The 20,381-nt window shown below is 56.6% G+C and overlaps 1 protein-coding gene across 1 annotated transcript in view; it reads right to left on the bottom strand.

Annotated features, from left to right (window-relative positions):
• Positions 1–385: 385 nt before the first annotated feature.
• STAG3 (stromal antigen 3) overlaps positions 386–20,381 on the bottom strand; it is a 55,161-nt gene continuing 35,165 nt past the window's right edge. The window contains exons 19-33 of the mRNA XM_054005653.1: positions 8,621–8,691; positions 8,310–8,397; positions 8,054–8,134; positions 7,834–7,926; positions 7,536–7,704; positions 7,249–7,382; positions 6,724–6,825; positions 5,900–6,045; positions 5,572–5,700; positions 3,748–3,938; positions 1,472–1,622; positions 1,276–1,383; positions 1,117–1,195; positions 756–830; positions 386–661 (exon numbers count right to left, since the gene is read on the bottom strand). Of these exons, the coding sequence (XP_053861628.1) occupies positions 653–661; positions 756–830; positions 1,117–1,195; positions 1,276–1,383; positions 1,472–1,622; positions 3,748–3,938; positions 5,572–5,700; positions 5,900–6,045; positions 6,724–6,825; positions 7,249–7,382; positions 7,536–7,704; positions 7,834–7,926; positions 8,054–8,134; positions 8,310–8,397; positions 8,621–8,691 (1,626 nt within the window). The 3' untranslated portion in view covers positions 386–652. The remainder of the gene's footprint in view (positions 662–755; positions 831–1,116; positions 1,196–1,275; positions 1,384–1,471; positions 1,623–3,747; positions 3,939–5,571; positions 5,701–5,899; positions 6,046–6,723; positions 6,826–7,248; positions 7,383–7,535; positions 7,705–7,833; positions 7,927–8,053; positions 8,135–8,309; positions 8,398–8,620; positions 8,692–20,381) is intronic.

Genomic DNA, 20,381 nt, shown 5'->3' with positions numbered 1-20,381 from the left:
GGGTGCGCTACATGTCCCACAGCGACACCCACGTCATCCGCCTCCGAGCCCAGCCCCATCGCTGGGTGTGCTACGTGTCCCACAGCGACTCCCACGTCATCTGCCTCTGAGCCCAGCCCCACCGCTGGGTGCGCTACGTGTCCCACAGCGACTCCCACGTCATCCGCCTCTGAGCCCAGCCCCACCGCTGGGTGCGCTACATGTCCCACAGCGACTCCTACATCATCCGCCTCTGAGCCCAGCCCCACCGCTGGGTGTGCTTGGTCACCCTCAGCAATGGCTGTCTCGTCCACCTCCCCGCCCTGCATCCCCTGCCCCACAGCATTGTGCAGCGACTCCTAGGGTGTCCCCTCTCCCAGGCTAGTCACCTCCCCGCACACGGGGCTCTGGCAATAAACAACTTTATTTATGAGTAGAACCAATCCCCTAACCTCTGTAACAGCAGCCCGGCCAGGGCACCGACAGAGCCTGGCCTAGACCCGTCGACCCAGACTCCCGAGGGTGCTCACCCACACTGGGAACCCGGTCCTGTAGCCAGACACAATAAAAGTGCAACAGAAAAACAGCCTGGTGTGTAATTCCCTGGGAAAGGCCACGCCCAGCGAGGGCCCCATTCCCAGACAGGGGTGATCTCCCGCCTGCTCCAGCCACGTCAGGGATCCTGCGGGGGAGAGATTCCCAGTGAGACTTGGCTCCCCCGAGTGCAGCACAGCAGGTGCCCCCCCCCCCATGCTCTCACACTCCCCTGCGCTCACCTCGATGCCAAGGATGGTGGAGTCGAAGAGGTCCCGGAACTGCTCACCTTGGGAGCTGTGCGAGCGGATCAGCGGCTGGAGAGGCAAACACCAGTGCCTTAGTGCCCCTCCTGCCACCAGCCCAGGCCCCTCCTGCCACCAGCAAGCCAGCCAGCGTCCTGGCTGCAAGGTGGAGAGCGCCCCAGGGGAAGCGGCTGTGGGGGGGCCAGGCCCTGGACACCCCGCTGGACGCAGCTCCTGTTAGGGTCATCCCCAGCCAGGCTGCGTGTAAGGGACCTGCCGCGGTCAGGCCGGGGCTCACAGGCCCTCGACACATCACCAATAGCCCTTCCCGCCGCAGCAGGGCCAGGGTTCCCCTCACCATGTCCAGGCCCTGGGCATCCTCCTCGTCGCTGCTCTCCGCCTGGATCACCATCTCCTCCTCCTCCATCAGGCTGAGCCTAGGGGACACAGGGCAGGGTTAAGGGGGCTCCGGCCCAGAGAGGGAGAGCCGCCCCCCAGGACAGCGACAACTACTCACCGGTCCATCCTGCTGCCCAGCCCAAGTCTCGAGGTGCGCCAGGGGACCAGGAGCTGCTGCTGCCGGCCAGGTGATTCTCGGGAGCGCTGGGAGCTGAACCAGGGCTGGCTGCAAAGGACAGGAGGGCAGCAGGGTCAGAGCAGGTTAAACCGCCCCCCATCCCCGCTGGCTCTGCCTTGCCCCCCATGGGTCTCACCTCTGCACGAAGTCCGACTCGGACCCCTCCTCTTCCTGCAGCTGCGCCGGGCTGCCCAGCTGGTGTCCCCTTTTCAGCGCTGTTGACGTGAGCATCGGTGTCTCCAGGCGGCTGCTCAGCGGGAGGCTGGAATCCCCTCGCTCAGAGGAGTCTGCAACAGGAGAGAGAGAGAGACAGATGTCAGGTGATCCAGTCCTGGCCCCAGAGTCACCCCACTGTCCCCTGCCCCCTACCTGCACCCTGGGTTCCCCCACGGCCCCCTGCTATCCCTGGGCTCTCCCCCCCATGTAGATAAATCTCTGATAATTTTCATATGACTTTACATTGTGCCTCTTCATATAACCCTGTGGTGGGTCTACCCATGTGTGACCTCTGTTTTCATGGGACTTTGTATTAAAGCCTCATTTAGAAACTTTGCATTGCCCTTGGTAGAATATTATAGCCCCTAAGGATAGAATAAGATAGAAGAAAAATTTCTTTTTGCTAGCAGTAGAACAAGAGCTCTCCCCCCCCCACTCTTAATCAATTGCCCTGTTGAATGAATGAGGTGTGGATGAACAAGGCATGGAAGGCAGCACCTCCAGACAGCCTCAACTGTTGGAGAGGGGCTGGGAGCCAGACCCAAGAACAATAAAATGTGTCAAGTGGGCTCATTAAAGACAAGCAGACATGGGGGTTAGAAGCAAGCACCTTCTTTTGGAAACACCCTCTTTGCAGTATTGGGACAACATTCAAAAGAAAGCAGCACAAAGGACCAATGGACACAGACACAGAGTTTGAATCTGGTATAGATTTGCATAAGAGGAAAGCTGCTATAAAAGTGAGGTGTCTTGCAGAGGACCCCGGGTCTCGTCTTGTCAACATGGGAGCATCGATCCGGATCGGCAGACGCCCGGCTCCACCCCCTCCCCCATCTAACTCACCTGGCCAGTGAAGTTAAGGGGAGCAACTAATTGGTAACAACAAGACGGAGTGTGTTTGTGTGTGAGTGTAAGTGTAATATATTATATGCATATAATACAGTGTTAAGGAATACATGTATTACTAATAAATGTGGCGTTCTGCCTTATTCCCCCTGAAAAGATCCTGTGCAGTACTTTAAGTACAACACCCAGCTCCGCTGGCACCCCCCCAATCCTGACCCACAGCCCCTGCTATCCCAGCCCTGGGCTCTCCATCCCCCCTGCCAGGTCTGCCAGTGCACCTCAGTCCTGACCTGAGCCCCCCAGGTGCCAGCTCGTGCCAATGTGCCCGGGTCTCAGTCGAACACTGACTTCCGGCTCACCTGTGTGCTAGTACTGGTAAAACAGGTACACCTCTACCCCAATATAACACGAATTCGGATATAATGCGGTAAAGCAGTGCTCCGGGGGGGGACGGGGCTGCGCACTCCAGTGGATCAAAGCAAGTTCGATATAACACGGTTTCACCTATAACGTGGTAAGATTTTTTGGCTCCCGAGGACAGCGTTCTATCGGGGTAGAGGTGTATTAGAATGGTAAGAATAGGTTTAGACTTTATGATTGGGAGCTGCTGCCTGGATTAATCTCATATGTACCATCGGTGTCCCACACTGCATGGTTGTATTTGGGCCTGTGACTGTGTAAACCGCCAGACAGAAGACAGACATTAATTAGTGCTAGGGGCTGGGATGGTGCACCTGGAACTTCCCTGGGAACTGTCAACAAGAGGACAGGAGACTTCTACCATTCTGCCCTCTTCCCCATGAAGGAGAGTCATGCGAGCGGACTCCTCCCAGCAGGTGAGCTTGCAGCTCAGAACATGGCCGGAGGGGAATAAAGCTCCTGACAAGAAGGAACTGATTACACTGCTTGCACGCTGGGGGCAAAGTGTTCGTTTGTAGGCAGGACTGGCTTACCCCACAGGACATACAGAGCTTGCAGACTATAGCAGCTTTCATTACCTTTTTAAACTTATGACTGTAACTCATCTGTGTGGCTCTCTGTCGACTTGATTGAACCTTGTAAATAACTCCCTGGTTTCCTTTCCCAGTTTCTCACAGTTTATCCTGGCTACAAGCCCTCAGGTGGAGCTGACCTGGGGGAAGGGACTGGCCCTCCGGAAGTGGCAGTAACCTGAACGGTGCTGTGATGCTGCGTGTGAGGGACCAGCTCGCACACAGGTAAGCCCACCTGTCCCTGAGGGGCCTGTCTGTGACCTGAGACTGGCGCTCACACTTTGGACTAGTCACTGCCGGCAGCGTTACACCTACTATTTCCTAGCAGGGGCAGCAGCATGTGGCATTTGCCCCTCACCATCCAGATGCCTCCTCTTGGCTGCAGAGCTAGGTCTCCTCCGGGGTCGGGGGGCTGCAATCCGGCTGGCATTGGAGCCCATGTCATCCAGGGATCTCAGCGAGCGGCGATACATCAGGAGTGAATTCCAGCGCTTCCCTCTCTGCTGTGGGGAGAGCCTGGCCTGGCAGGTCTGCTCCAGGTAGGACAGGCTGTGGGAGGGAAGGCATAAGAACGGCCAGACTGAGTCAGACCAAAAGTCCATCTAGCCCAGTATCCTGTCTGCCGACAGTGGCCAATGCCAGGTGCCCCAGAGGGAATGAACAGAACAGGGAATCAAGTGACCCATCCCCTGTCGCCCATTCCCAGCTTCTGGCAAACAGAGGCCAGGGACACCATTCCTGACCATCCTGCTAATAGCCATTGATGGACCTATCCTCCATGAACTACTTTAGTTCTTCTTTGAACCATTATAGTCTTGGCCTTCACAACATCCTCTGGCGAGGAGTTCCACAGACTGACTGTGCACTGTGTGAAGAAATACTTCCTTTTGTTTGTTTTAAACCCGCTGCCTATTAATTTCATTTGGTGGCCCCTAGTTCTTGTGTTATGAGAAGGAATAAATAACATTTCCTTATTTACTTTCTCCACACCCGTCATGATTTTATAGACCTCTAGCCTATCCCCCTTTAGTTGTCTCTTTTCCAAGTTGAAAAGTCCCACTCCTCATATGGAAGCCGTTCCAGACCCCTAATCATTTTTGTTGCCCTCTTCTGAACCTTTTCCAATTCTAATATATCTTTTTTGTGATGGGGCAACCACATCTGCACGCAGTATTCAAGATGTGGGGGTACCATGGATTTATAGAGAGGCAACATATTTTCTGTCTTATTATCTATCCCTTTCTTAATGATTCCCAACATTCTGTTCACTTATTTGACTGCCGCTGCCCATTGACTGAATGTTTTCAGAGAACTCTCCACAAGGACTCCAAGATCTCTTTCTTGAGTGGTAACAGCTAATTTAGACTCTTTCATTTTATATGTATAGCTGGGATTATATTTTCCCATGTGCGTTGCTTTACATTTATCAACTTTGAATTTCATCTGCCATTTTGTTGCCCAGTCACCCAGTTTTGAGAGATCCTTTTGTAGCTCTTCGCAGTCTGCCTGGGACTTAACTATCTTGAATAGTTTTGTATCATCTGCCAATTTTGCCACCTCACTGTTTACCCCTTTTCCAGATCATTTATGAATATGTGGAATAGGACTGGGCCCAGTATACACCCCTGGGGGAGACCACTACTTACCTCTCTCCCTTCTGAAAACTGACCATTTATTCCTACCCTTTGCTTCCTGTCTTTTAACCAGTTACCAGTCCATGAAAGGACTTTCCCTCTTATCCCATGACAGTCTTTGATGAGGGACCCTGTCAAAGGCTTTCTGAAAATTGAAATACACTATATTCACTGGTTTCAAAGTAGCAGCCGTGTTAGTCTGTATCCGCAAAAAGAACAGCAGTACTTGTGGCACCTTAGAGACTAACAAATTTATTAGAGCATAAGCTTTCGTGGACTACAGCCCACTTCTAGATATGCATCCGAAGAAGTGGGCTGTAGTCCACGAAAGCTTATGCTCTAATAAATTTGTTAGTCTCTAAGGTGCCACAAGTACTCCTGTTCTTTTTACTATATTCACTGGATTCCCCTTGTCCACGTGCTTGTTGACCCCCTCAAAGGCAGGTTAACCCTTACAGCATGGGGGCCACTAATCACACACATACCCCCAAGCACTCCTGAAAGCCACTGTCTCCCACCCCCACCGGACCACCACCCTGGGCACTCACAGCAGCTTCTTGTCTGGGCGCAGCAGGCGGGGGGAGAATTCGCTCAGCACCTCCAGGAAGGGCAGGTTGAGGGGCCCCAGCTCTGAACCAGAGGGTTCTTGCTCCTGGAAGGCAAATTTGATCCCAGCCCTGGGCAGGAGAAAGAGAGAGAGATGGGAAGCAGGGGGGGGGGGGAGGGGGGGGGCTCCAAACCCTGCAAGTCCAAGTGCCAGCCATCCCACCCCCATGTTCAGTGCTGACCCCGGCGTGCCCCTCCCCAATTCCTAGAGGCTCCTGGACTCCCAGCATGCCCCCACAGCTCTGCTCCCCACCCAGCCCCCCGGCTCACTTGTGCAGGGCCACCAGCGCCTGGCGGTTGTGCAGCTGGTGCAGGCCGAAGAACACGGAGAAGCGCCGTGCCAGATCCCGGATCTCCAGGAAGGCCTTGCCGTAAACTGCCTCCGGGCCCTGCTGCAGCAGCAGCTCTGTCAGCAGCTGCACAGGGGGCAGAGAGTCAGACATGGGGCCGCATGGCGGCTCGAGCCCCATCCTCCAGCCACCTCCCTACACAGATTCACAGGGACGGGCCAATCCAGGGGCCTCATAGACTCATAGACTTTAAGGTCAGAAGGGACCATTATGATCATCTGGTCTGACCCCCTGCATGCTGCAGGCCACAAAACCGTCCCTACCCTTCCCTTGACTCTGCTGATGAAGTCCCCAAATCCTGTGTTTTAGTGACTTCAATTGGCAGAGACCCTCCTGCTAGTGATCCCTGCCCCATGCTGCGGAGGAAGGCGAAAAACCTCCAGAGGCTCAGCCAATCTACCCTGGAGGAAAATTCCTTCCCGACCCCAAATATGGCGATCAGCAAGACCCCGAGCATGTAGGCAAGATTCTCCAGCCTGACCCTTGTTAGCCATTATACTATTTACCTTCCATTGCTCGGTATTCCTCAGCTAATATGTTCTACCATTAAACCATTCCCTCCATAAACTTATCTAACTTAATCTTAAAACCAGACAGGTCCCTCGCCCCCACCGTTTCCCTCGGAAGGCCGTTCCAATATTTCACGCCTCCCCAGCCCCACCACCCCATCCACACGGATATGGATCAGTGACAGGGACTCCCCTCTCCCCCAGGCAGCACTGGGCACGGGCCCCTCCCCGGTACCTGCTGCAGGCTGAGGAGAAGGGTGCGGGCCCACTCATCCCGGTCAATCTGCCGCGCCCGGCTCAGCGTCTCCTTGATGATGTCCCCGTAATCCTTGTAGAACTGGAAGGGAGAGCAGGGTAGTGGGGCCCCCCAACCGCCCAGCCCCGCCGGTGGTGAGTAGGGCCGCAGGCTTGTCACGGCTGCTGTGACTTTCCTTTGGGGCCAGGATTTTAATAAAAACTCACCTGCAGCAGTGGCGGCGCCTGACCGCAGGGCTGGGCCCAGTTTCCCACTCTGGGCGTTGCAACCTGGCACAAGGGGTCAGTCACAGGCCAGGCCAAACCTGAGCAGTGCTGCGGCCCCATGTGCCGGGTGGGTCACAACGCCTGCAGCAGGGAGCCGGGCGCAGCCCCAGAGATTCGAGAGTCCATTGCCCTGATCCACACCCCGAGCTCTAGGTGTTCAGACACTGGAGGCAGTGCCCACCCCTTGGTATGGTAGGTGCGCCCCTGCGCCGTGGGGCCCCTCCCGTATCTCCCCCACCTTGGCGTAGTGCTTGAAGACGTCGGAGGCGGCGCTCAGCTCCAGCACGTTGTAGATGATGAGTTTGCAGAAACCGGCCAGCAGGTTGCGCCGTTGGTGTAGCCTCTCGATCTTCCCCTCGCTGTCCTCCTCATCTGCAGAGGATGGGGTGGGGAGTGAGGCTTTTGGCCCACAGATCCCTCTCCCCATTTCTCTGTGCCCCCCCTCTACTCAGCCCCCTTCCCCCAGCCTGCCTGTCCACTCTCCCGCCCTTGCCCCTCCCCCAGCCCCATGGGGCGAGTACGCACCACTGTCCACGAGCTCGGCATGGTTGAAGACATGATCCATGAGGAATCCGGCCAGCTGGGACTGCAGGGCGACCTCGGGCCGGTACACCAGCAGCTCCAGCACCTCCCGCTCACCTTGAGCCAGCTGCGGGCTGAACACCAGCAGCAGGTCACTCAGCAGCACAAAGGCCTGGACAGACAGAGGCAGTATGAGCACCCCACAAACAGCACTGCTGGGGGGCTCCCAGACCCCCTTCCCCAGCACGCCTGAGCTGCGGCCTGTCCAGCCCTCGGCTCCCAGCCCTTGTCCACCTCTCACCTGCTCTTGGACCCTGGAGTCCACATCGCTCAGGCAGCTCTGGCAGAGGGAGCAGAAGGAGGCGACTTTGCGCTTCAGGGCCAGCAGCTCTTTCTGGGGTAGGAGCAGAGGCGGCTGTGAGGGGCAGGGGCAGGAACCCCCAGCCCCCAGGACTCAGAGGCAGGGCCAGGGCTGACCCCCACCCTGCCCTTCTTGGCAGGGACCTCCCCATCGGCCTCACCTGCACAGGGACGGTGCCAGAGACACGAGCCAGCTCCCAGAGGATGCCGAAGTGGAGACAGGTCATGGTGGGGATGACCACCTGCAATGGAAGCCCAGAGTAAGAATGTGGGGCTGCAGTCCCCCCAGTTCCAAGCTGCCCCATTGCATCCTCTCCCCACAGTCCCCCACGCTGCCTGGCAGGGCAAGGCCCCACCTGGGTTCCCTGCTGTGGGGAGGCGGCCAGGCTCCTGGCTCCCCGAGAGACCCCCCAGTACCTGCTTGGGGACCTCGCCTGTGTCCACAGCTTGCTGGAGAAGGCGGCTGCAGGGCTCATAGAGCTGCCATGGGGTCAGGTCGTGAGCACTGCAGAGAGAGAGAGAGAGAGAGAGAGCGCGCGCCTCGCTCACGGGGGTGTCCTAGCCCCCCACTCCCCTCCCACCACCACCGCAGGGCAAGGATGAAGGGACCCATGTGAACAGACAGCAGGGAGATGAGATGGGCAGGGCAGGGCAGTGCTGTGTGACCGGGCTCCGCTACCCAGACGGAGCTGGGGGCGGGGGGGAGGTGGACACAGTCTGGCACTCACTTGTGGAGGATGGAAATGCGCTTCAGTGTGGCAGCCATGCTGTAAACCTCGTCTTCGTCCAGGTACGAGGCCTGAGGGGGAACCGAGACAGCTCAGCAGGGCAGGCCCCTAGGTATCAGTCCTACAGCACCCATTGGAGCCAGCACAGCGCCCGCAGCAGTCCCTGAGCGCCTGGTGTCCCCCGCTCCCAGTTACACACTATGTATCCCCCCCCACACACACACACACACACACAGTAACACACCCCACTCCCTGAGCACCTGGTACCCCCCCACCCCCAATAATACGCCCTACTCCCTGAGCACCTGGTACCCCCCCACCCCCAATAATACGCCCCACTCCCTGAGCACCTGGCATCCCCTGCTCCCAGTTACACAATATGTACACCCCACTCCCTGAGCGCCTGGTACCCCTAACCCCCAGAGCCTGCAGTAACATGCCCCATACACCCCACTCCCTGAATGCCTGGCTGTGACAAAGTGGGAACATTTTGTAATATTTTTGTAGTCCTGTTTGACCATATGCGGTAGTGTTACCCTGTGGGTGGAAAAGGAGTGTTTGTTCTCAGGACAGTCAAAGAGACAGAAGGATGGGTGTTCCTATCTGCCTGGGCCTTAGTCTCCATATCAATGGAGCATCTGAGAACACAATGGCAGATCCAATCACCAGGACCTAGCAAGCCAGGACCCAGTGGGAGATGGATTTCCCCACCTCTCAACAAGGAGGCTAAAGAATGGTTAATCACCTTCTCGTAATTCCACTCTGTATGCATCCGAAGAAATGGGCTGTAGTCCACGAAAGCTTATGCTCTAATAAATTTGTTAGTCTCTAAGGTGCCACAAGTACTCCTGTTCTTTTTGCGGATACAGACTAACACGGCTGCTACTCTGAAACTTCTCGTAATTGTTGTTCTTCGAGATGTGTTGCTCATGTCCATTCCAATTAGATGCATGCGCACTGCGTGCACAGTCATCAGAAAGTTTCCCCTAGCAGCACCAGTCAGGTCGGCTGTGGAGCCCCGGGGGTTCTCACAGCAGAGCAGGGTAAGGCTGGCTCTCTGAGTGAAGGATTGGAGTGACCTAGCACAGGGGTTTCAACACGGCGCCCGCCAGGGCGTCTAAGTGCGCCCGCATACTGGCCGGCGGACGAGCATCCGCCGAAATGCCGCTGAATTTCTGCGGCAACACCTCTGGATGACGCCGCTTGTTGGTGCCATTTTGGCAGATGCTTGTCCGCCACCACGGTCCTCCATGGCTCGTCGTCTGGCACCCGCCAGACGAAAAAGGTTGGGGACCACTGACCTAGTAGATCACCAGTCCAGATAACACCAGAGGGGAATGTCACACCGTCTCTGCGGACCTTGAGCAGGAACTCGTGCACGAGAGGGCTTGGGGGAAAGGCGCAGAGGAGACGGCCTCCCCAGGGTAGCGGGAATGTGTCTGCGATTGAACCCGGGCTGATTTTCTGGAAGGAGCAAAATGCTGGGCACTTCCTGTTACTCCGAGTGCAAAGGAGGTCGACCTGGGGAAACCCCCACCTCTGGAAAATGGAGTGAATGACGTCTGGCCGCATGGACCACTCGTGGTTGTGGAAGGATCTGCTGAGGCCATCCACCAGTACGTTCTGGGCTCCTGGCAGATAGGATGCTTCCAGGTGAATGGAGTGGGCTATACAGAATTCCCAGAGCCTGAGGGCCTCCTGGCAGAGGGGCGAGGACCGGTTCCACCCTGCTTGTTGACGTAAAACATTGCAGTGGTGTTGTCCATCATGATTGCCATGTACTGGCCTTGCAGTTGAGACTGAAAATCCTGGCATGCAAGTCGCACAGCTCTGAGTTCCTTGATATTGATATGGAGAGAGAGCGCATCCTGTGCCCAGAGGCCCTGTGTTTGGAGATCTCCCAGATGTGCGCCCCAGCCTAGAGCTGATGTGTCCATAACTAGAGACAAGGAGAGTAGAGGGCTGCTGAAGGGGGTTCCCTTGAAGACTATCTGAGCACTGCTGTGGCACCGTGACCACTAAGTCCAGGCTGTCACGCCCCGGGAGGTATGTCGAGGCGAGCCATGTCTGTAGAGGTCTGAGCCTCAGCCTGGTTTGCCGGACCACGTACATGCAGGTGGCCTTCTGACTGAGGAGGCTGAGGCAATTCCTCGCTGTCGTGGTCGGGTACTCTCTCATACATCGAATGATGCATGACATGGCTTGGAATCGGGACTCCAGCAGACGTGCTTTTGCGTGGACCAAGTCCAACCACTGCCCCAAATAAATTCTATTCTCTGGGTCGGTGACAAGGTTGACTTGTTCATGTTGAGGAGGAGACCGAGTCTCTCGAACGTGGATGTGACCAGACTGGCCTGCAACTCCACCTGCTCTCTGGTGTGCCCCCTGAGTAGCCAGTCGTCAAGGTAGGGGTATACCTACACCTGCCTCCTTCGGAGGAAGGCTGCTACCACTGACATGCACTTTGTTACCTCGATTTCACTAGAAACCAACCCAGGGTTACACTTATATTGGTTTTATTAAATGCCACTATTGGATGAAACAGAAAAGGGATGGAGCTCATTCATGCACACACACATTCAATGCATTCATACCCTCATGCACCCCCACACTCACACAGGCGGAGAGTTACTGGAGACTGCAGAGGAAGCCAAAGCATAATAGATCTGGTGTGTCCGCCTGCGGTCACCGAGCAGCAAGCAGGCCAAGAAGAAGAGAGAGCTGTGAGCGTGCTTTCTTCCTTTTATTGGAACTAGGCGGCTCATGTCACGTACACTGAGTTTTCCTTCTGTGTCCGTCACAGCATTCCCAGACCTCGTTCTTTTCACGCATACCAGGTTCTTCTTTTCTTTACAGCACCCCTTGATTGCCTTCTCAGGGCACATTACATCAGACATCTGTCTCCGGGCTCTTTTCTCCTTGCAATTCCGCTCCACCCAGTCCCACATACACTTAACTGTTCACACTCCCTTATCGCCTACACACACTCCCTTTTCAGAGTAGCAGCCGTGTTAGTCTGTATCTGCAAAAAGAACAGGAGTACTTGTGGCACCTTAGAGACTAACAAATTTATTAGAGCATAAGCCACAAGTACTCCAGTTCTTTTTACACACTCCCTTGTTCACACTCTCCCTGATCACGTGACAGAATATTGCAAAACTTGGAGATTATACAAGTGGTAACTGACAAGGTTACAAAGCTTGCAAAAGTTACAAAGTTTAAAGTTTGCAAAAGGTTACAGAACTTAAATGATCATACTAGCAATGACTGAAAAGTTACAAATCTTGCAATCACATTCTACTGGATTGAGCGGAGGCTTTACACAACGCACTTGGTGAACACTCATTGGGCTGTCAACAGGCCGAAGGGAAGGACCGTGAACTGATAATAAAATTAATGGAGATAGCCTATCTCCTAGAACTGGAAGGGACCTTGCAAGGTCATTGAGTCCAGCCCCCTGCCTTCACTAGCAGGACCAAGTACTGATTTTGCCCCAGATCCCTAAGTGGCCCCCTCAAGGACTGAACTCACAACCCTGGGTTTAGCAGGCCAATGCTCAAACCACTGAGCTCTCTATCTCCCCCCCCCCCCCCCAATGATAATGTTTTTGGTAGGGTTACCATACGTCCGGATTTTGGGTTCCAAATCCCCGTCCGGGGGGAAATCCCAAGAAGCCGGACATGTCCGGGAAAATCGGGACCGGCGGGGCTGGGCCGGGGGCTGGCGGGGCTGGGCCGGGAGCTGGGCCAGGGGCCGGCGGTGCCGAGCGCCGGGGGCGCCGAGGGCCGGCGGCACCTGGGGCCGGCGGGGCCGGGGACGCCGAGCGCCGGCGGGCGCCGAGCGGGCCGGGGGTGCTCGGCCGGGGGCCCGGGAGTGCCGAGCGGGCCGGGGGTGCTCGGCCGGGGGGCCGCGGGGTGCCGAGCGGGCCGGGGGTGCTCGGCTGGGGGGCCGGGCCGGGGCCCGGCAGTGCTGGGCGGGGTTGCTCGGGCCCGGGGGTGCTCGGGGTCGGGGCCGGCACCCCAGGGCCCGAGCCAACCCAAGCTGGAGGCGCCGGGGGGGACAGACTGGGCCGCGCCTCCTCCCCCCACACGCCCCTTACCTGCTTCAGGCTTCCCGCAAATCAAATGTTTGCGGGAAGCAGGGGAGGGGGCGGAGTTGGGGCGGGGGCGTGGGCGGGCTGGGGGCAGGGCCGGGGCCCCGTGGAGTGTCCTCCTTTTGGAGGCTCAAAATATGATAACCCTAGGTTTTGGTCGATTACGAACCTTAAGAAGCGTCTGTGAGCAGGGCAAATCACTATGTGAAAGTACACATCTTTCATGTTGAGGGTGACAAACCAGTCTCCCGGGAAGGGATGACTGTATTGAGAGAGACTATGCAGAACTTCAACTTTACCATGAACTTCGAGTCCTTGCAGGTCCAGAATGGATCTGAGACTCCCCCTTTGCCTTGGGGATTAGGAAATAACAGGAGTAGAATCCCTTGTCCCTTAGCTCCTGAGGAAAAGACGGTTACTCACCGTTGTAACTGTTGTTCTTCGAGATGTGTTGCTCATATCCATTCCAATTAGGTGTGCGCGCGCTGTGTGCACGATCGTCGGAGAATTTTCTACCCTAGCAACACCGGCGGGTCGGCTGTGGAGCCCCCGAGAGTGGCGCCTTCATGGCACTGAATATATACCCCAGCCGACCCGGCGCCCCCTCAGTTCCTTCTTGCCGGCTACTCCGACAGTGGGGAAGGGGGGCGGGTTTGGAATGGATATGAGCAACACATCTCGAAGAACAACAGTTACAACGGTGAGTAACCGTCTTTTCTTCTTCGAGTGCTTGCTCATATCGATTCCAATTAGGTGACTCCCAAGCCCAACTTAGGTGGTGGGGTCGGAGTGAGACATTGCTGTGTGCAAAACCGCTGATCCGAATGCAGCATCGTCCCTGGACTGCTGCACTAGTGCATAGTGAGCTGTAAATGTGTGGACTGATGACCAAACTGCAGCTCTACAAATGTCCTGGATCGGAACTTGCGCCAGGAAAACAGTCGAGGAAGCTTGGGCCCTCGTGGAGTGAGCGGTGAGGTGCGGTGTTGAGACACCTGCCAGGTCATAGCAAGTCCGGATGCAAGACGTAATCCAGGAGGATAGGCGTTGTGAGGAGACCGGTAAGCCTTTCATTCGGTCGGCCACTGCAACGAAGAGTTGCGTCGTCTTTCTAAAGTGCCTTGTGCGGTCAATATAGAAAGCCAGGGCCCTGCGTACGTCCAGAGAATGCAAACGTTGATCCTGGCGAGTAGCATGTGGTTTAGGATGAAAGACCGGGAGAAATATATCCTGATTGATATGAAATGGAGAAACCACCTTAGGGAGAAAGGCAGGATGTGGACGAAGCTGCACTTTATCCTTATGGAAAACTGTGTAAGGGGGCTCGGATGTAAGCGCCCTGAGTTCAGAAACGCGCCTTGCTGAGGTGATGGCTACGAGGAAGGCTGTCTTCCAGGATAGGTACAGCAGTGAACAGGTGGCCAGTGGCTCGAATGGAGGCCCTGTGAGCTTGGAGAGAACCAGGTTGAGGTCCCACATCGGAACGGGCTGACGTTGTTGTGGGTACATCCGGTCTAAGCCCTTGAGGAATCTAACGACCATCGGGTTAGAGAATACCGAGGACGCGAGTTCCCCTGGGTGAAAGGCCGATATAGCGGCCAGGTGAACTCTAATTGAAGATATCGCCAACCCCTGCTGTTTTAGGGAGAGGAGATATTCCAATATGAGAGGAATAGGTGCCTGTAACGGGGACGTGGCTCGTTGTTCGCACCAACAGGAGAACCGCTTCCACTTGGCCAAGTACGTGGCTCGTGTTGAGGGCTTCCTACTGCTCAACAGAATCTGTTGGACCGAGAGTGAGCATTGTTGCTCTGCCTGGGTGAACCATGGAGCAGCCACGCCGTGAGGTGAAGAGATTGCAGGTCGGGGTGACGCAGCCGGCCGTGGTCCTGAGAGATGAGATCTGGACATAATGGAAGCGGGATCGGTGTCTGAACCGAGAGTTCCAACAGTGTGGTGTACCAATGTTGTCTCGGCCACGCTGGAGCGACCAGAATTACCTGTGCCTGGTCTCTGCGCAATTTGAGCAGTACCTTGTGGACCAGAGGAAACGGAGGGAAGGCATAAAACAGGTGGTCTTTCCAGGGAAGGAGAAACGCATCCGAGAGGGAGCCCGGAGCTCGACCTTGCAGGGAGCAGAACACGTGGCACTTTCTGTTGTCTCGAGATGCAAACAGGTCTATCTGGGGAAACCCCCACTTCTGGAAAACGGAATGTATGATGTCCGGACGGATAGACCACTCGTGCGTCTGAAAGGACCTGCTGAGTCGGTCCGCTAAAGTGTTCTGGACTCCAGGGAGGAACGATGCCGTGAGATGGATTGAGTGGGCGATGCAGAAGTCCCACAGGCGAATGGCCTCTTGGCATAGAATTGACGAACGTGCTCCTCCTTGCTTGTTGATGTAAAACATGGCCGTGGTGTTGTCGATGAGAACTAACACACAGCGGCCACGTAGGAGATTGAGAAATGCCTGGCACGCCAGGCGCACCGCCATCAGTTCCCGAACATTGATGTGCAGGGCTAGCTGGGGTGCAGTCCACAGGCCCTGGGTATGGTGTTCGTTGAGATGGGCGCCCCAACCCAGAGATGAAGCGTCTGTGACCAGGTGCAGAGAGGGTTGTGGGGCGTGAAATGGCATCCCCTCGCAAACCACATTGTGATCTAGCCACCAGGTGAGGGAGGTCAGGACCGAGTTCGGGACCGTGACCACCATGTTCAGGCTGTCCCGATGTGGGCGGTATACCGATGACACCCAGGTCTGGAGTGGGCGAAGCCGAAGTCTGGCATGTCTGGTTACGTACGTGCAGGAAGCCATGTGACCCAGCAGGGTGAGGCACGACCTCACCGTGGTAGTTGGGAAGGCCCTGAGCCCATGAATGAGGCTCGTGATGGTACAAAAGCGGTTGTCTGGTAGGATGGCTTGTGCACGTCTGGAGTCTAGGACTGCGCCGATGAATTCTATTCTCTGGGTAGGTTCTAGAGTGGATTTGTCCTTGTTGAGTAGGATGCCCAGCTTGTTGAATGTGTGCACTATCATGTGGACGTGAGCTCGAACTTGCTCTTTGGTGCGGCTGCGTACCAGCCAGTCGTCTAAGTACGGAAACACCTGTATCCCTTGTCGACGAAGGTATGCTGCCACGACAGCCATACATTTCGTGAACACTCTTGGGGCCGAGGATAGGCCGAAGGGAAGGACCGCAAATTGATAGTGCACCTTGCTTACCACGAATCGCAGGAAGCGTCTGTGGGGCGGGTAAATTGCAATATGAAAGTATGCGTCTTTCATGTCGAGGGCGGCGAACCAGTCTCCAGGATCGAGGGAAGGGATAATGGCTCCTAAGGAGACCATGCGGAACTTCGACTTTACTATAAATTTGTTGAGTCCGCGCAAGTCCAAGATGGGTCTCAGACCCCCTTTGGACTTGGGGATCAGGAAGTAACGGGAATAAAATCCCCTGCCCCTTAACTCTACTGGAACCTCCTCTATGGCCCCCATAGCAAGGAGCGTGGAAACCTCCTGTATAAGAAGTTGCTCGTGAGAAGGGTCCCTGAAGAGGGACGGGGAAGGGGGGTGGGAGGGAGGGATTGAAGAAAACTGGATAGCGTATCCCCTCTCCACCGTGCGAAGGACCCAACGGTCCGAAGTTATAAGGGACCAAGCACGGTGGAAGTGGGAGAGGCGATCCCGAAAGGAGGGGGCTGGATCCTGGGGGATGACTGGGGCGCCGTCCTCGACCGCACCTTCAAAAGTTCTGCCTGGGGCCTGCGAGTGGCCTTGGTGGCCCTTGGTTCTGACCAGGTTGAGGGCCGGTCCACCTTCTTCTACCGCCCTCGCCCCCGCCTCCGGGCAGAGTCCTGTCTCTGACGAGGTGGGGGGGGTAGAAGCGCTGAGGCTGAGGCCTAAATGGCCTGCGCTGAGGACCCGCAACGTGCATCCCCAGGGAGCGCATGATTGTCCTGGAGTCCTTGAGGCTCTGCAGGCGAGAGTCCGTCTTATCAGAGAACAACCCCTGTCCCTCAAAGGGCAAATCCTGCAGGGTTTGTTGCAACTCAGGGGGCAAACCCGAAACTTGGAGCCAGGAGGTCCTTCGCATAGCGATACCTGATGCCAGGGTTCTCGCAGCCGAGTCCGCTATATCTAATGAGGCCTGTAAGGAAGTCCGAGCCACCTTCTTACCTTCCTCAACTAGGGCCCCGAACTCTTCCCTGGACTCTTGGGGAATCAACTCCTTGAACTTCCCCATAGAGTTCCAGGAGTTAAAACTATAATGGCTCAAGAGCGCCTGCTGGTTAGCCGCTCTAAGTTGCAGCCCTCCGGCTGAATAAACTTTACGGCCAAACAAATCGAGGCGCTTAGCCTCCTTCGATTTGGGCGCTGCGGCCTGTTGACCGTGGCGCTCCCTTGCATTCACCGATGACACCACCAGTGAACACGGCTGTGGATGAGTATACAGGTACTCATAGTCCTTTGAGGGGACAAAGTACTTTCTCTCCACCCCTCTGGCTGTGGGTGGGATAGAGGCAGGAGTTTGCCATATCGTAGTGGCGTTAGCCTGGATCGTGCGGATCAGGGGCAACGCCACTCTTGATGGGGCATCCGCCGCGAGGATATTTACAATGGGGTCCTGCACCTCCACTATCTCCTCCGCCTGTAGGTCCATATTACGGGCCACCCTACGTAAGAGGTCCTGATGAGCCCGAAGATCTATCGGGGGTGGACCTGTGCACGACGTGCCCGCCACTGCCTCATCTGGAGAGGAAGAAGAAGATGCCTCCGGTGGTAAGGGATCCAAGGGAGGGTCCTGGTCTCCCTGTTCCTGGGACGGAGCATCACCTGCCCTTGGGTCCAGGATGTCAGGTGGTGCGGGCACGGAAGCCTCCATGCCCCCTGGAGGAGGGCGAGAGATGGTGGACTCTGGGGCCCTTCTATCAGAGTGACCCGAGCGAGAGGCTGAAGTTAGTGGAGCCCCTTGCGCTTGATGGTACGCCCACGGGGTCCAGAAAGACCAGTGAGAGAGGCCGTGAGCAGGGTCCTCTGCTAACTCCTGCCAGTGGCCTATATCTTGCTCCTCGGCTTGCCCCTGAGGGGGGTATGCCGATCTCGATACGTCCTCAGAGGAGCGAGACACCGATCTCGATGGCCATGGCGGTGCCGACTGTGCCGAGACGATTCCCGTGGGATACGGTGCCGCACGGTGCCGGTCTGGAGATGTTCTATCTCTGTGTGGCGCCGGCGATCGGTGCCGAGATCGCGATCGGTGCCGATGACCGCGCCGGTGCCGGGAGTCGGACCTGGACGGCGACCTCGAGTATGCCCGGTGTCGGGAGCGACCCCTCGACGTTGAGCGTCGATCGTAGCGGTGCCGAGAACTACGTCTCGATGTTGACCGGTACCGACGATCATAGCGGTGCCGGGACGTAGAACGGTGCCGCAACGATGATCTTAGCCGCGAGTACGACCGGTGCCGAGGTGATATCCGGCGCCGGGACTGCGAGCGGCGTGGGGACCTGCTTCGGGACCTGGAACGGTGCCGTGGTTCCAGTCCCTGCGATGGAGGGCGCATCAAGGCAGGTTTCCCCCTGGACTGGACTGGACGAGTCGACGGTGCCGGTGGTTGGGGCGGTGCCGGCTCCGTGAGAGCGATCAAGTCTCTCGCCGTCGCGAAGGTCTCTGGGGTCGACGGGAGGCACTGTATCACCGCCGGTCGCGGTGGTGACCCTGTCTGCACCGGACTCAACGGCCTCGGAGCCGGAGTCGACGGTGCCGGAGGCACCTGTTTTTGGTGCTCCACAGGCGGATGCGGCTCTACCCCCGGCACCGGGGGAGCCGGCGTCTTCGGTACGGCAGTCCCCGTCTTATGGGATTTTTTATGTCCCGGCGATGATGAACGGCGCCGAGGCACTTGCTGTGAGTGCGGTGCCGACGGGGTCCGGTGCCGTGGAGGCTTGTCCGACGCCACTCGTGTAGTCGGAATGGTCGGTGCCGCCGGGGCACTGCGCACCGAGGCGCTTGGTGCCGGGGCTTGACGCGCCGATGGAGCGTCCGGGCTAAGTGCCGCCTCCATAAGGAGTTGCCGAAGCCGAAAGTCCCGCTCCTTCTTGGTTCTCAGTCTGAAGGCCTTACAGATCTTACACTTATCTGTCTGATGGGACTCCCCCAGGCACTTCAGACACGAGTCGTGCGGGTCACTTGTTGGCATAGGCTTAGCGCAGGACGCGCACTGTTTGAAGCCGGGAGCCTTGGGCATGAGCCCGGCCACGCCGCCGGGGGAAAAAGGGGGAGACAACCCCCTTAATCCCCTTTAACTATACAACAACTATTAATAAAGTGAATTAAACAACTATCTAACTATATACAACTATAACTATAACTATAACTATCAATAAACGGAATAAGCTAGGGAGAGTGGAGAACAGCTACGCCGCGCTCCACAGTTCCAACGACCGTCAGGGGCGGTAAGAAGGAACTGAGGGGGCGCCGGGTCAGCTGGGGTATATATTCAGCGCCATGAAGGCACCACTCTAGGGGGCTCCACAGCCGACCCGCCGGTGTTGCTAGGGTAGAAAATTCTCCGATGATCGTGCACGCGGCGCGCGCACACCTAATTGGAATCGATATGAGCAAGCACTCGAAGAAGAACCTCCTCTATCACTCCTATGGCAAGGAGCGCCTGCATGTCCTGGATAAGGAGTTGCTCATGAGAAGGGTCCATGAAGAGGGATGGGGAAGAGGGGTGGGAGGGAGAGTAGGAGTAGAATTGGAGAAAATATCCCACTTCCACCATGTGAAGAACACAGCGGGCCGATGTTATTTAGGACCATGCACAGTAGAAGTGGGATAGGCAGTTCAAAAAACACGGGGAAGGATCCGGCGTTGAGACAGGTGCTCCGTCCTCAGGCACACCTTCAAAATGTTTGTTTTGAGCCCGACGAAGGCTTAGTTGGGCCCTGGCCCTGTCCAGATGGGGGATGGGAAGGCTTACGCCTGCCATTCCTGCCCCTGCGCCTGTAAAAACCCTGCCTCGGCTGAGGAGGATACAGGCGCGGTTGGGGCTTAAAGGGCTTTCGTTGGATTACTGGGGTATGCATACCCCAAGATTTCATTGTCGCCCTGGAAGCTTTGAGGCTATGCATCCTGGAGTCAGTGTGTTCACCAAACAGACCCACCCCGTCAAAGGGTAGGTCTTGCATAGTTTGCTGAACCTCGGGTGGGAGCCCCGAGACCTGCAGCCATGAGCTACACCGCACAGCTATCCCTGAGGACAAGGTGCGTGCTGCCGAGTCCACAGCAGCCAGTGAGGCCTGTAAAGAGGTCCGTGCCACTGCCTTGCGCTCCTCGACAATTGCCCAAAACTCCTCCCTGGATTCTGCTGGTACTAGATCCCTAAACTTCAGCACTGAGTTCCAGGAGTTAAAACGGTATCTGCTCAGGATTGGGTGTTGGGAATCCTGAGTTGCAAGCCCCCCGTGGAGTAAACTGTGTCCGAATAAATCCAGGCGCTTGGCATCCTTAGATTTAGGTGCTGGGGCTTGGTGACCCTGCCTCTCCCTCTCATTTACTGCAGACACTACCAACGAGCAAGCCTGTGGGTGTGTGAACAGGTAGTTGAACCCCTTGGAGGGCACAAAGTACTTCCTCTCTTAGCAGGGTGAGGGATGGAGGCTGG

Source organism: Malaclemys terrapin, chromosome 15 (genome assembly GCF_027887155.1).
Source record: "Malaclemys terrapin pileata isolate rMalTer1 chromosome 15, rMalTer1.hap1, whole genome shotgun sequence".
In the NCBI taxonomy this organism is placed as follows: domain Eukaryota; kingdom Metazoa; phylum Chordata; order Testudines; family Emydidae; genus Malaclemys; species Malaclemys terrapin.
The sequence above is the reverse complement of the archived record's forward strand: the minus strand, read 5'-3'. Positions and strand labels throughout refer to the sequence as shown.